At 38.7% G+C, this 16,569-nt stretch overlaps 1 protein-coding gene across 1 annotated transcript in view; it reads right to left on the bottom strand.

Annotated features, from left to right (window-relative positions):
• KIF27 (kinesin family member 27) overlaps window positions 1-16,499 on the bottom strand; it is a 20,798-nt gene extending 4,299 nt beyond the window's left edge. The window contains exons 1-13 of the mRNA XM_010139282.1: window positions 16,190-16,499; window positions 14,772-14,972; window positions 12,534-13,492; window positions 10,349-10,492; window positions 8,135-8,335; window positions 7,037-7,212; window positions 6,493-6,626; window positions 5,809-5,964; window positions 4,276-4,481; window positions 3,226-3,423; window positions 2,673-2,783; window positions 1,497-1,673; window positions 631-846 (exon numbers count right to left, since the gene is read on the bottom strand). Coding sequence (XP_010137584.1) covers window positions 631-846; window positions 1,497-1,673; window positions 2,673-2,783; window positions 3,226-3,423; window positions 4,276-4,481; window positions 5,809-5,964; window positions 6,493-6,626; window positions 7,037-7,212; window positions 8,135-8,335; window positions 10,349-10,492; window positions 12,534-13,492; window positions 14,772-14,972; window positions 16,190-16,499 — 3,189 coding nt within the window. The remainder of the gene's footprint in view (window positions 1-630; window positions 847-1,496; window positions 1,674-2,672; window positions 2,784-3,225; window positions 3,424-4,275; window positions 4,482-5,808; window positions 5,965-6,492; window positions 6,627-7,036; window positions 7,213-8,134; window positions 8,336-10,348; window positions 10,493-12,533; window positions 13,493-14,771; window positions 14,973-16,189) is intronic.
• Between the last annotated feature and the right edge of the window lie 70 nt (window positions 16,500-16,569).

Below are 16,569 nucleotides of genomic sequence, written 5' to 3'. Positions count from 1 at the left end.
CGTGTGGAGGGAAGTGACAGAAAGGCATGGCCTGAAGACTTTTACAAGTGAGGCAAGTAGGGTTCTTCCTGGCCCGTTACCACCTCAGCCATATGCCCACACTGCTTCTTAAGATCTAAAATAATCTATGCATTTTATATAAATTTATTATATTTTCAGCTTAATTATAATGATCAATTCAAGTGCAGACCATCCAGGTAATATGACTTATTTTTGCTGTAAAAATATGGAGGCCTTCAGGTGAAGTTTGCTTTTCCACAAAATCCTAGCAAAAAAATTGAGGCCCATCACTACGGGAGTACATTGCCTTCTTCTATGTTCTGACATTAAAATATCTGCCTGTGATGAACTGATGAAATTCCAGTTCCCTTATTTCTGATTATATGATCCTTAAGCCAGTGGAGTCTCTCAAGGCAATAACTGAATCAAGTCCCTCTGAACATTTTTATTCACTGGTACCTAAGTAGTGTTACCACAGTAGTATTTTAACGTTGTTATTTACAAAAGTACCTGACCTCAGTTCCTCGGTTCTAGCTTATCTACTACTTGGAGACATTTTAGGTTCTGAATGGAATGCTTTATTATGCAACACTCCCTACAGCTATATTTGTCTCAGAGGTGCTTACTTACTTCAGTTGACAACACTTTACCATCTTTCAGTTTCTTATCCACGCTGTTTCTTCTTCGGAGCAGCTGATCCCTTTCCCTCTGGAGAATACGAATCTTTTCCAAAATGTCTGTCTTATCTTCAGTGGTGCTGCCCTGAAGCTGCATACCTTTATCACACAGTTCCTGATCGAGCATACTTAACTGAGTAGACAATTTCATACTATCTTTGTTTAAAGCCTAAAAAAAAAGACAAAAAAAAAAAAAGAGAGAAAGATACAGAACTGAGATTTCCAGTACGAAAAACGTAGGTGAGGTCATCACATTCTGCACTGGAAAACTTGCCTGCTTCTTGCAATGGGACCCCATTTATTTTGGCTAGACAACTACCAAAAAATTCACTATTTACTCAAAGGTAAAAGAAAACCAAAAAGGTCCACGTGCAGTTTTCTACATACCAAAAATTAAAGGGGCTAGTTATTATAAATGACATAAAGGATACTTCAGTTTCTGTGCTCTTCTGCTACTGAAAAATAAATAATGCAAAATGTTTCCCTGTCATGTTCTCTAGTTTGCAAAAAGACTGACGGTGTCATTTTTAGGTATCACATTATTTAATGTTCTGCAACAACAGAACTCACCAGTTCAGATTTTTTTTTATTGTTTTGTTCTTGGAATTTTGGGAAGAAAAAGTGAATAAAAATTACTATTCTGTGCTATTCACATCCTAGATGTTGATTTGCTCAAGCCCCACAATAATTTCATGGCAGTGGTGGGGTCAGAGGTCACATGGGTTAAGCCTCTTCTTCTGTCTATCTGCCTTCCCCCGCCCTGAGTCTTTCAGTCAGCACTTTAACTGTGGTGAGTTGCATGGTTTTTTCTTAAATCACCTGGCTAGATCTCAGTTTCTTGATTTCCAGGTGGCTTTTCTCTTGCAATAATGCTTCTTTTTTGGCTACAATGGCTTCTCTTTTCTTTAAGTCTTCTTCTAGTCCTGCTAACTGTTGGTACTGCTGGAGAATTCTTTCCATTTCTTCATCCAGCCATTTCTTTTCCTCTTCTGATTTCTAGAGTTTAAACAGAGATCCAGAAAGCATTAACCAGGACTTTCTGGGTCAGAATTTAATGCTTATTGTTTTCCTTTTTTTCAAATAATTTCTTCTACGAGAAGAAATGGACATTTTAAATGTTAACATTAATTCTTCAACAGAATCTTGACTCAAATAATACAGAAATTGGACAGACTTAAAAAGAGGCTCAGAAATGTTACATTGCCACATCTTGTGTAATCAAATTTTTATCAGATGCCTTTAATGAAATGTATTATTTTTCTAAGAACAGTTATATAAATGCACGTCTTCTATATAATCAAGCAATTAGTTTGGAAAGTACCATAAGAATTCGGCTAGCTCGTCCTCATTGCGTTGTAGTTGCCCAATTCCTTAACGTGGAAAAATATTAAGTGATGAGAAATCATGACGTTGAAAGAGAGACAGTAAATGAGAACTCTGATCCTGATAACAGTCCATTATAAATTTATTCTGAAGCCACAGTTTATCATGGATATATTCCTGATAAAGCTAGAAAGTTGCCTGTATTTAACTTTTCACCTTTAAAGCCTTTGGGTAATTCAAGGAACTCTCATGTTCCAATGTCTGCATCTGAAATAGTAAATGTCACTTCAGTGTTGGACACCTACTGTCCTAACCTTGTTAGGAACCACCAAAATCACAGACCTCTGTCATTTATGTCAGAGGAGAAAACAAAAAAAACAAAACCACGGAACACTTATAACAGAGCTCATCAGGATCACCCTCAAAGTTACCAGACAACCAAACTTGTTGAATTCTCGCTCTCTGAATCAGCATCTTTGACAAATCACAGAATGAAAAGACTTAGAGACTATCCCTTCTGTCACTGAAAAAGAGCACAAGAGCTGCTACAGCAAAAAAGAAGACAAAACTAACATGGAATACTTTTCTTCCAAACACTTCACAAAGATGACTAGGGATGAAGAAATTAATTATTTTTGCAGGGCCCACAAATATTTGGGATAGATTAGCTACCTGTAGCTTCTGTGAGGTTCCCATGGAGGTATTTTTCTTTTTAAACGCAGCGATTTCTTTATCCTTAAGTTTAAGAATCTTCTGTTGTTGCTCCATCTTTAGTTGAAGTTCCTAGAAACAAACAAAAAGCCCCATTCTACCTGCCTCAGTCAGTTTTTAAAATGCATTTAATGTCAGAGTCCACACAAGTATAAAACTGAAATACTGAGCCTAAATTTACACGTAAAATTGCAATTCACAGCTTGTCTTCATGTAATAAAATACATTCAAAAAAGCTGAGAAGGCGGCAAATTGAAGATTTCTGTGAATGTTTATAGACAACATGTTTATAGAATGTTTATTTCTTCAGAGCGTTTGTCAAGATAGTCATTACTTAAAACTGTGGAAAGCCTGGCAGTATAGTTTGTTGGTTTATTTCTTCAGAGCGTTTGTCAAGATAGTCGTTACTTAAAACTATGGAAAGCCTGGCAGTATAGTTTGTTGTTTTTGGGGAAGCAGAGGCAAAATTGGCTCATCTCATTCTTTGTCATAAAGAAACAGGAAAAAATCCTACTTTAATTTGTTGCTGGTCCCGCTGAATTTCTGCTTCTAGTTGTTTCTTTTTTTCACTCTCCTCACACAGTCTCTTCTGTAGCTGGGTCTGCTGATGCTTCATCTGAGCAACGATCTGCTCAAGTTCTGTGGCCTGTCTCTCACTTTGGTTAGATAACGAAGCCAGATTCTTAGTGTCTTGCTTCTTCTTCTGTAAGGCCTGAACATTCATGGCAAATTTCAGCATAATAGCAGGAAATATGACTCAAATTCACTCTTTATTTCACTGAATTCTTAGAATCTACGAGAGTTGCTAACTTCTGCCACAAAAATCACACATTTCTGTGGTTTCTGAGCTATCTGGTAAAGTTGGCCCAGGCAAAACTGATCTCAAGCAACATGAAAAGGTGAAGATGTAATTCATGCCTGGCAATACAATGAAAGTAGTAAAATCTAACAGAAATCACAGCTCTGTAAAATGTGCAGAGAAATAATGGTTGTAGAATGTTGGTCCTGAGCTAAAGCAAATTAGCCAGCTACCTCTTCCTGTATGGTGCTTGTCCAGCCCATCATTCTAGGAACAAGAGGCACAGAGCACCTAAGCTGGTCCTACAGATAGTTTAAATTTAGGTATTCCGGAACTTAAAAGTAGAAGTTCAGTGCCAAACAAATATGATTGTATTGGGCCTGGTCTTGCAAACCATCACAGTGATTTACTTAGAGGTGGCATTTTTATTTTCATAAAAGGTTGATTTTATTTATGGCAGGTATAGGTAGACTATGTAATAGTCTCCTTGTGCTGGTTCTTTTATGGCACTACACACAGCAGTGTATGAACTCTCGTATCACCCACAGTCTTGATTTCTTATCTCCCAAGAAATTACTGTGTGTATCTAACCACATGTATGTTAAGCAGCATTCTGAGTATAATAGTATTAAGTGTGTCATGAGCTACTTCAATCCAGCCAGCTTCCAAAGTGCAAAACTGGTGACAGTTTCACAGAGAGTGTTAAGGTTCAAAGGTAACAGTGAGACAGAGGTTTGCAAATCTTAATGGTCAGATCCGAAATACCTGCACTTTCCGTTTAGCTGCATCCATTTTCTTTTGGAACTCTTTTTGTAACTTGGCTTTCTCAGGAATGTCTCTCAGGTCCTTACTCTCCAGCTCCTGAAGCCGCTTTTGTGTTTCAGCCAGTTCCACTTTGGCCTGCTTGAATTCTTGCTCCAGTTTAGTTAACTTCAAAGCATATTGCCGGCTTACAGACTGAGCATCCTTACCTTAAATTAGAAACCATATCCAAATAGTTTAAAACCAGCAGGATCATCAGTGGAAATGTAATACTTAATTGTGCGGTTGAATCATTACTTACTTCATTCTGGCTAAACCAGTAATTTCTGAGACATTTACCGACCTTGAAGGAATATACAGTTCCTTTCTGCCTCTGAGGTAGAGATAAGAAAAGGAGTCTTAAATCTGAATTCTTCATGAGTCACCTGATGTCACCACATAAAGTGCCATCTGAGTGCCAAATAAAGTGAAATTTTTCTGCCCACTGTAGTGTTTGCCAAAATGGCTTTCCTGTATGTCACAAATTTTGCTTTTTCCAGAAGAATATATTGTTCATTTATTCCTCAACTTTCAGCTTAACTTTGGATTGTGTTTCTACCCTCCGACTTGCCCTGCTCGGACAATCTTTCCCAAAGTACTATTTTTGAGGGGTGTGGGTGGACCCCGGCAGGCCCAGGAAGAAGCCTAATTAATTAGCCTAAGTAGAGAGGTGTCAGTCAGCAGCGGGAGGTGTGTCACTTGGGAGGAGACAGAGATGCTGGGTCAGTGGGGATTAGAGAGCCCTTGAAACCAATCCAAGCAGAGCACGTAGAATAAACACTGTACTAGGAAAGTGTAAAGCAATGTGATAAGAGAGAAACTACGCACTTTCTTTTAGCACTTTCTTTAGCACTTTCTTTTCAATAAAGGCTTTGTGTGCACACAAGCAGTTTGTCGCGTTGTCTGTCCCAGCCGTTTGTGACAGAGGGGCGCAGAATTGTTCTCAGTGCCAGAAGACAACCTCAAGAGAAGGTGTGCACAGGAGTGTGACTGAAGGGGCTGAGCAAAGAGGTCCTTACTGTTACCATAAGGCTAATTTCTGGCAGGTATATATACATATACCAGGATGGATGCCGAAGGGGTGTAGGCTAACAGGGATACTGACCTTTTCCCTCATCCACTTTCTAACTCCTGCTTCTCTACTGCAGTGCTGGGAACACACTTTCTCAGCACTTCTCTCCTATCTTCTCTCCTATCCCAGATACCATGAGACAGTAGCACTGAGCATACATGAAAAATTACACTATTGGTGGATAAAAGCAATAATCAGTAAAGCACAAAACATTTAACAAATACATCTGTGTATCAGAGCAGAGCAGGCTGTAAATTTACAGCCTTCAGTGCAATCATAGCAAGTCATTATCGAAAGTCATGAATCTTTAAGTTATTAAAAGCATTCTTGCATAACATAAAAACATAAGACATGTGGGACTTCAGAAGTGTTATGCCTTTTCTTCTGTTTCTGTATTCTAATTATTCCCTGCAGTAGCCAGTTACCTGTTCTTACTAATTCCTTAATAAGTTCCTCTTTCATTTTGATATTAAGTGCAAGTTCTCTCATTTTTTGCTTGGCATCAGTGAGTCTCAACTCCGAATTCTTTAATTTTTGCATGTTAAAACCATGACTTTTCTGAAGGCTGTCAATCTCTTCACCTGGAAAGAAAACAAAGCAATACAGAGACTGAAAATCTGGAATACACTCTGTATCTGAAATATAGTGCTCTGGAACATGGTGCATGTAGAGTTCTTCCATACGAAGCAAAAGAATCAAAAGGAGAGAATAGCCCTGCCACGTGTCTAAACAGGAAAAGAAAGGATGGTATGCATGAGCATTTCAAGACCCTCTACCTGGGAGGAGAAATATTCCTGAAACCATTTCAGTGCATCTCTGATAATAGCACCTATTTTCTGTCACTGAAGCAGCACTAAAGATTTAGATCTGAACAGCTTTTTGATGTGTGAAGTGCTTGCTGGCTAGCGAGTATTACTTAGACATTAAGGTCACTGATATCAGCTTCAGAAATGGGAAGAAGAGAATCTCAAAAGCCAGTGTTGAACTATAACCAAAAACCATTGTATAAAATACACGCATTTTGCTGGGAGAACTAACTACCTGTGCTTAAGACATTCTTTCGTATTCTGATACTGTGATAAGATTTGCTCTTATGGCTTCCATATTACCTGTGGTTGTGTCAGTCTGTAGCACAGATTTGCTGGATAAACTAGACTTGCCTGCTTGACACTTCATGTCACTTAGATCAGGAAGAAAGCAGAGAGAGGCCTGTTTTTGTGTCCATGTTCGGTTTAAGGAATGCCTAAGGAAGAATGAAAAACATGCTACATTCCAAACACACAGGGATATTTTTTATTTCAGCTTCATGCAAGGTACATGATCTTTACAGAGAAGAATCCCAAACTCACATAAGCATTTGTACCTACTTTCCCATCTACCGTCTACTGCCCACCCATCCTGATCTTCATGCTAGACAGATACTGACTCCAAAACAAGGATTATGCAGTCTTTATTAAATCAAAACCCCATGTTTATTAAACTTATTTTGTAATATGCCCAGTTAGTCCCTTAAGTTTATTATATGCAATGTCACAAATGGTCTCTTATTATAACAGGATTAAGCAGTAATACTACCTTTGCTATACATTTGTCCATACAAAAATTAAAGCATAACAACAAAAAAAAATTTAAAGAATAATTAAAAAAATTTACCTAAATGAGGTTTTCTTCTTGCTGCCTGTATTTTCTTCCTCCTCATCGCTCTGATCAGAGAGGTGGCAGTGAAGGACTTTGTCCTGGTCTTCTATGTTGCTCAGTATTATCTGGCTGCGAACACGGAATTCTGCCATCACCCGCGCCAGGGAGAAAGCAGGGGGGCTGGTATACACCTGCCAAAAAGCACACAAAAAAGTGAAGGGTAAAAACACCTGCAATAAATTAGCAATTATTTACTGATATTTTAAAAATATTTTGATTTAAAAATCTCTCATCACCTGAGCTTGTAAGCAAAATTACAGAGGTTTTCTATAATAACTCTGAATACCTTTGTAACAAAAGGTTTTGCAATAGCTTAGAGCTCCTGTTCCGAATGAGAAAGGCGGCACTGTTAGCAACTCATTACCCAACGTATTCGATATATTGAGAAGAATAATCACAGAACCACAGAACTGTTTTGGTTGGAAGAGACTTTAGGATCGCCATTATCCCTGCACTGCCACGTCCCTCAGCACCACATCTACGTGTTCTTCAAACACTTCCCGTGATGGAGACACCACCACCTCCCTGGGCAGCCTGTTCCAATGCTTCACAACCCTCTCTGTGAAGAAATTTTTTCCAAATATCCAGCCTAAACCTCCTCTGGCGCAACTTGAGGTAATTTTCTCTCGTTCTATCACTTGCTACATGGGAAAAGTGACCGACCCCCACTTTGCTATAACCTTCTTTCAGGTGGTTGTAGAGAGTGATAATGTCTCCCCTCAGCCTCCTTTTCTCCAGACTAAGCAGACCCAGTTCCCTCAGCAATAATCACTCACTCTTGATAATGCTTCATATTTAAAACCTTAAAAACTCCAGAAAAACACCAGAAAAGACTACAGCTTTAGCATTTGTAATAATTTTAAGCCTGAACATCTTGGACAATTGTGGCATAGCATATGTTGCAAGACATTAAAAAGTAATTTTTTGAAGTCTTCAGTGGGAAGCTAAACAGCATCTGAGAAAGCCATCACAATTTGTCATGTCAAGTCTAGTTACTGAACTATAACCATTATGAAGTAAAGAAAAAAAAAGTAACATTTGGGTAGACCTTACCTTTCGGGTCTCTGCCGCTGAAGGTGAGTGAAGGAAATGTAGCAGACTCATTGTGAGTGGGACACTATATGGCCTCCTTACAGGTGCAGCTGGTCTACCCATGGGACCACATGAGAAGTCCCAAGTTTTCAGATCTGTTAACTTCTCTAGTTTTTCTCTTAGCTGGTTAATAAGCATTTGCTGTTCCACCATTTTCTCATTCTCATGGGGGCAAAAAAAAATAAAGGAGAAAACTGTTGTTGATTATGAGTTCTGTGTCATATTCACCATTTCTAAATTCCTTACAAAGGCCATGATCTTGTCAGTCACTCACTGAGCCTAAATTATTCTGCAGTGCACAGGCAAATTCTGCAACAAACTGAAAATTCTATGTCATATCATCAATCTAACACACACAAGAACTCCAACAAACGTGTGACACATTTTCTCCAGGAAGACCTGTCCCAGCTAAGTTATGTTAGTTTATCTAGGCATCTAGTGAGATGTAGATGACATACTTATCAGTCTTGTGCTTGTTTAGATGTGTGCTTATGATGAAATAAAATGGGAATTCAACAAAAATGTTCAAATGAAACACATGGGCTGAGACTAATTAATTAGACACAGGCTTCCTCTTCCTCTGAGCAGTTCAACTTTAAAGATTATTTGTATTAACAAACATATACATGATCCCAGGATCCCTTTTATGGGTTACTTCTTTTTCCTCTATCCAGCCTCAACTTTGCTGGTAATGCTAGCTTGGAGAACTTGCCTATCTGCTTCTCCTACAGCAGTCTCTGTACATCATTCAAAAGTACGTACCTTACCTAAACTAATTCATCCATAAGGCCAAGATTATATCCATTTTCATCTCCCTCTATTCCTTTCAATTCTTTTCAAAGTGTCTTTAAAATCTGGCCTAATAGCAGGAAATTTGAAGAACAGCTAGTGATAGTCAACCAAAAGTAGTCAATGAAAGGTGTTTTGCGTTCTGCTACTTTGAATCATGTACTTTCATTCATTCTTTGTATCTTGCTTTTCTTTGAAAGTTCTTATTGTATCACATATCACTAAATTCCATATTCCTGTGAATACAGCTTAAAATATTTGACAGCAGTGTTTGTTTTTCATCATTCTACCTATTTTATAGTTTTCAAATGAAAGTGGCAGTTTAGTGGATTAAGGACCAAAATGGTGCCTGAGAGCTCTCAAGCTTCTCTCCTGCCTCTGACACCAAAACATTCATGACCTTTTATCCATACTGTGAGTGCTTCTGTTCAGTACCTCTGGTGTGTAGCCTCCAGATTTACTACCTCAGTGTAATAAGTTGACATTATGCTGTACAGGTTAAAAAGAAAAAAAAATGCATCTAGCCACAGATGACAGAAAAGAAAGTGACAGAGGGGAAAAAAGGTGATGAAGTATACTTACCTTTCATTCATGGACTCTCCCCAAGTCATCAGCAAAGAAGAGGAAAAAGGAGAAAAAGCAGAATAATAAGGAGAAGAGTACTAGCTAGCCATGCTTATGCTTTTCTCTTTTAAAAAGTCAGATAATAATTTATGCATCATCCCTGTGACAGGCAACACTGGGAGAATATTATCTATTTTATTTATGGTCTCCTGGATCTTGAAATGTTATACAATTACGACCCATCATAACTTCATTAGCAAGCACAAAATCTAGAGAAGGAAGGAGGCAGGCAGTTTTCTCTAAATGCTCAGAAAATTAGGATGAAAATTCTGTCTTATCAAGTCAAAAGGAAATAATAGTCTAATTCTTAGTAAAGCTGTAACAAAATATGTTTCTATAGAATCTTGCAATTAAAGCATTCTATGGGATCTCTGTAGAATCTTTTATAGATTCTGAATAATCTTTAAAGGCGTTTCAAATCCTAATTCATTAATGTCCTGAAACTACTTAGCTATAATACCCATCTGGTCTGTGTTATGCTTTGGGAAGCATGGAGAGGGTGAATGGTTCAGTTCATGTCACACAGGAAGGCTGTGGCACAGCTACGGTGATATACAAACTTCAGAAATACAACCTTCATCCACAAGATTAACTCAACTCATTGTGAGGTTCAGCTCTGATTCAGACAAAATGCCCATAAGAATGACAGGTAGTTATGTCCAAAAAAATCCTGAGGGACCTGTCTTGAAATAGTAAATGCATTCATACAGTGGAAGGATGGTTCCACACAAATATATGTAACGTGTACCAGAGGAAATGTACCTGTAATCTATGTGTTTCTTGAGCCTCCTTTAAAGTTTCCAGTTGTTTTTCATTTTCCTGTAGTAATGTCTTTATCTGATTCTGCAGCATCTGAAGTTCGTGATCCTTCTGGCTAAATACTTCTTCATCTGTAACTAGAGCCTGCTAGATAATAAAAAAGAAGTTCAGCTGGGGAAAAGGGGACATTATTATTCTTACAGTTGGAAAATGAAAAAAAAAAGAAAACTAAACAAGTAAAACCCCCAAACCTTATTTGTTGTTAAAAGATGTGATCAGCACTGCAAAGTTTTAAGGTATACGTGGCAAATTGTCTAAGTAATTATCTGTGGTTTCTACCAGTAATTTCTTTACTTCTGCTTCATCTATTGATTTTCTTCTGACAAGTTTCCTTCTTCCAAAGGGAACAATGTACCCGTAATACAATAGTTAATTAGATTATTAGAATATAACTTTTTCTAAGCCTATGCACCAATGCAAATGTTTCTGCTAAACGTAGCTGACATTGGTACCCTGTCCCCCACTGTTGCTGTTACCATTACGGGTACTGTACTGTGTTCAGAGTGATGGTATGGGTACCATACTGTCCACTTCTCATGTTTGCAATATCCAGGGACAGCTGGATGGCTTTCACTTGTGCACACTGACGTGATTAAACTTCCCCTTCAGCAGTTTCTGCAATTTGTCACATGGGACTCCACACAAGAGCTCTTCATCTTCAGTGGATTCCCACAATACAACAGGAGCCATCCATCCTTGATAGAGAGGACTTACAAGTTGTCTATAACCTGCCATATGCATCCTCCAGAATCCCACAATGCCTAGGAATGCCTGGGTTTGCTTTTTGTTAACTAATGGGAATGTGGCTATTATCTTATTGATCACATCTGCTAGGATGTGATGATGCCTATCTTGCCATTTCACTCTCCAAAACTAGATTTCTTGTAAAGGAATTTGTAAAGGTCATGAAGGTCGTTTGACCTCTTTCAAAAGAATCGGCGTTTTCAGAATCACAACATACACCAGTATGAACAGTCTGATTACATGAAGATATTGAACCACATCAAGGCTATAAAAACTAGTCCTGTGGGAGGGGAAGGGATAGGTGCCATTCCTTCCTCTCTCCAAAAGAAAAAAAGACTCTCAGAGAAAGGGAGAAAGGTGTAGTTACTGATTTTGTCCATGAGATGGTTCTTGGAGTAGTGGGGCATGACCAGTTTAAAACCTGAATACCAGATTTGGCTGAAGGTCGGTGGTTTTATTATAGCTCTTCAAAGCAAAGGAAAACAAAGTGATAAACAACACACTAAACAGCAAAATCTGAAAACAGCCATTAATGGTTCTTGGAGTCTCTTGCACAGCTAGAAAGGAATCAAGCACCGGAATATTCTAGCACACAGCCACTTGTTCACTCCTCCTCACAAACCCAGCAGGATGGAGTTGGAGCAACAGAAGAGTAAAAGCAAGAAAACTCGTGAGTCAAGACAGAAGTAGTTCAGTGAGTGAAAGTGAAATTAAAGCAAATGATGCAAAGGTAATCACAAACCGCCTTCCAAGGCTGGCTCATACCCAGCCCGTTCCCAGGCAAACTATAGCTAACCTCCCTAAATCCCCTCCTCTCCCTCTTGATTGCTGAGCACGATGTTACATGGCATGAAGTATGTCTGTTGCTAGTTCAGGTCATCTGCTTGGTTGTGTGTGTGTGTGAGTCCAACCATTTTTGCAATCCCCAATCTGTTCAGTGGGGTGCAGAGGCAGAAACAGAGAAGACCTGATGCTGTGCAAACACTATCTGGCAACACCCAAAATGTTAGCGTGTTATCAGCAGTGTATTGGTCACAAATCTAAAACAGAGCACCCTACGAGCTGCTATGGAGAGCATTTACTCCATTCCAGTCCGACCTGGCACACTAGCATAGCTAAAACCAAAAATCTAACAGATTAAATCAGCTCAGCCTCATAGAATTGTCTTGAAACTGACTATCGTGATTATCATCTATTCAACAATCCATTAAAATAAAGCTGCGCCCCAGGAATTAAACAAGCAAAATTACACAAGATTGTGAATTAAATTTAAATTGTCAAACTAAGAACAGGTAACAGTTTTACAACTTACAAAACTGAATTCAGGTTTTGGCAGAGTGCTCCTTCACGTAGTTATTTAAATAATCAATTAAAAATTAAATACCTGGCATTTCTTTAGTTCCTTCTTTAGTTGAAGAACTGTGATGTGATGTGGCTCTTGGCTGGTCCCCATCCCTATGTCAGTTTCGGGCATGGTGAGAGCTTCCTTCCTTACTTCCTGTACCATAGTGATCCAGCTCTGCAACCTGTCCCGCTGACTCCTCCTTAAGCTAACATCACTATTCAAATCAACCAGAAATGGGAAGGCTTCATCTACACAGTGTCTGTAACTGAAACACAGAACCTGAAGCCGATTGAGCTGCCCCTCAAGTGAACTGATACGAGTTCTTTCATGATTTAAGTCCTGTGAACACTGGTTACTGACTTGCTGGTTCTGCAAAGCTTCTCGAAGCAATCTGATTTCAAGTTCCATTTCATCAAACCGGTCTTGCTCGGGGTTGTAATTTACAACTGGTTTATTTCTAATGTTTTTGGCTCTGTTGGCATATTTGAGGGAATTTAAAGATTCATCGAAGTCTGATGAGGATGGACTTATACATGTTATCATGACAGTCTTGGCATTTCCTCCAAGCGAGTCTTTCAGAATACGAGTGATTTTCGCATCCCTGTATGGAATATGCACACTTTTCCTTTTTGGGTCTCCAAGGGCACTGATAACATTTCCCAAGGCTAACAGAACACTATTGATCTGAATTGATTCTTTGAAGCGTTCACCGGTATTTCCAGTTTTTGTCACCCTCTCTGATCCTGCCAAATCCACAAAATGAAATTTCGAAGCAATTATCTGGACTGATTTCCAAGATGAATCCTGCACAGCGTCAGCATTTTTTTGAGACTCCACAGACTGTTTCTGACAGACACTGATGGTAAAAATGGCGTGAGATCGACTAGAGTGCTCATTCATTTGTGTTGTGCCTGTGTGACGAGCTGCATTGCCACTTTCCAACAGGCTTATCACTTCATCTGCACATTCTACTGGGAATTCCTTAGCACCAACAATCACTTCAAACATCGAAGGAAAGAAAGTAAGAAAAATTCAATCAATGCTAAACTCTTCAGCAAAAGTTTACAGCAATTAGGAATAGTCAGACTATAAACACGTATTAGAGAAACATACAAGCCTGCATTATTAGGAGGTCATAGCATGTGGCTATAGAAAAAGAAGACATCTCTGTGTGAAAAGCACGAGGTACAACACATCTGAAACCTGCAGATATTTAATTTATGGGAGGCATTGTGTCACAGCGTTTGAAACATCACAATAACAATACAAAACTTTACTCATTTACACACTGCCATATGCAATTAGCAATTTAGAACAATATAGAAAAAGCATGAGCAAAGTCAGCTTAAAGGACATTTTGTCAGAAAAAAAAAAAAGACTAAAAATAAAAAAGTCTGTAGTCAAGATGATTCCTAGCCTATGGAGTAAGTACAGAGTGTCTGTTCTATACAGCTCAGGTAGTCGGGCCTCTTGGACAGGTATCTATTAGTAAACTAATAAATTAGAAAGGTAATTCTACCAAGTACTCCTACCAAGCCTGTTTTTTGTCCTTTGCTTTACTGAAGGACAGAGAGTGTCCTAGAATAATCTACTGAAGCTGACTCAAAGAACTCGAGAACTAAGAGAAATAGTTTTCAATATACTGTGGGATTCTTATGAAGCAATGATACTGTCCACAAGATTTGCGCTATATGAATATAGAGAAAACAGAACAATTAGAATATAAAGAATAAAAAAACCCCAAACAAAAAACCAAATTCAAAACAGATTATACCATTTCAGAATAAAATAACTCTGCTGTGGATTCTTCTAGCATTTGCATGTACTGGACAGGAGAACATAGAATAAGGGTTACTTTCAAAGCCTCCAACAATATCAGATGCTCCTCTTAAGGAAACGTTCTCTTCATTTCACAGTGAAAGGGGGGGGCAGACATTTACAGTGTAAGTAGCTTAAAAATTATAATTTAAGACAGAAGCAAAGGTTTAACCTTAAAATATTTAAGTGAATAATCACAGACTATTGTGTTTCTAGACAGAACGTGCTGAAGTAATAACTATTTCTACTTTATAATTTGTTGCTGATTCTGATGGAACATCTGTATTGTTCACAGGCATCTAAACCCAAAACTGCTTTAAATCAGCTAAACTGAGTTTGTATTCTGAATTTAACTTTTTTCTTGTGTCACTAATGTACAAGCTCTTTCAAAAGAAGGCAAGAATAACTTGGGCACACAACAGAAACAAAACACACCAAAATTTTGAGCTGAAATCCTACCTGTGTTTCCCTTTTCATCTTCTCGGATATGTAATTCCTTCCCAGAGGTTTCCAAATCCAATAAATCTCGAAGGTCTTCCTTGTACACCTCTATATAAGATACTTTCACGTGGAAGTCAATGTTACGGTTTTCAGAAATACGCTGAAATAATTCCTGAATAGCCCGTGGGATTATGCCCTTTTCATCCTCGGCAACTGATGCTAAAATATAAGTGAAGGTGTCACAGAAGCTGGAAGTCATTCCACTGTCTAAGTTACAAAGACTGAAGATTGAGAGAAGGCTGTGAGATTTGCTACCCAATATACTAAGGAATCTGAAGAGCTCAGTGTTCCCAGGGATTTTCATAAATACTTGTTCCTCTGTGATTAAGAATATTTGTTTGCATCCATTAACAGGATTCAGATTTAAGTTCTAAATTACGTAAGTCATGAAAGTTATGAAAAACATGTAGTCTGCTTTAAATCTGTACTCCTCAGTGTCTGTAGGCTGTCTCTTCAGCCTCTGCAGTTACCCTTGATTTTTATGCACAGTGATCATCAGGGAACGAGTGAACTGAAACAGTCCTTCTTGTCACATTCAGTGTGCGTATACTTAGGTTTGGGTACAATTACTAGAGATCACCTTAATCCGATGATGAGATTTTGTACATGCAAAACAAGTTTTCCTGTCAGTTCTCTGTTGTAACTTCTTAAAACCCATTCAGTGGTTTGCTAGGCTGTGGATCTTTTAGTCTCATCTGCAACTGGGGTTGTTTTATCTGGAGAAAAGGAGGCTGAGGGGAGACCTTACTGCTCTCTACACCTACCTAAAAGGAGTATGGGGAGTTAGTTTCTTCTCCCAAGCAACAAGGACAAGAGGAAACAGCCTCATGTGATGCCAGGGAAGGATAAGGCTGGATACTAGGAAAAATTTATTTACCGAGAGGGTTGTGAAGCATTGGAATAGGCTGCCCAGGGAGGTGATGGAGTCCCCATCCCTGGAGGTGTTTAACAGCCGTGTGGATTTGGTGCTGAGGGACATGGTTTAGAAGTGACCTGACGGTGCAGGATGAATGGTTGGACTCAATGATCTTAAGGGTCTTTTCCAACTGAAAAATGATTTTGTGACTCTATGATTCTAAACAAACAGAAGATTTTAATACCTAGCAAGAGATTTAGAATAAGCTCCGTGTATCCACTGGGAAGCCTTAAATAATAAATTTCTAAGATGTCACAGAAATGTCTCAAAAAAAGAAAAAAAGAGCGAGCAAGCAATTAATTGCCAAGCGCAGACATTTTCAAGGTAAGATAAATGTAGCAAGAATCTCCCAAATACTGCATTTCAGGAAGGAATTCTTGTTTAAGTTGCCTGTTAAAATGGGGAATGAGAAAGAGCACTTCATAAATTGTATAAACCCCCCCGACTTTCTACAACCTACCAATGTGGCCACCTCCCATGGTGTAAGTCTTCCCAGAACCTGTCTGTCCGTACGCAAACACGGTCGCATTGTATCCCTCGGTCAAAGACGCTACAAGAGGCTTAATGCAAACAGTATAAACTTCTTCTTGGGTGGCGTTTTTGCCAAATACAAAATCAAAAGTGAAGACACGGTCTTGCCCGATGATAATCTGTTGAGTGTTTGGGACTAATCTCACACACACTTGGTGGTTGTGAAGTACTTCTTTGGAAAGCAGAGGTCTGATTCGAACTGCAACTTTAACTGGGATCTCCTCCATGGCAGACTCCATCTCTCTGCTCCCCACTCAGTTCTCACATAGTCAAGAAGTTGTCTGCAACTAAGAAAAAAAATTTTCCACG

Source organism: Buceros rhinoceros, unplaced genomic scaffold, assembly GCF_000710305.1.
Source record: "Buceros rhinoceros silvestris isolate BGI_N320 unplaced genomic scaffold, ASM71030v1 scaffold7807, whole genome shotgun sequence".
NCBI classification, from domain to species: Eukaryota; Metazoa; Chordata; class Aves; order Bucerotiformes; family Bucerotidae; genus Buceros; species Buceros rhinoceros.
Note: the sequence above shows the minus strand (reverse complement) of the source record. Positions and strands in the feature narration are given on the sequence as shown.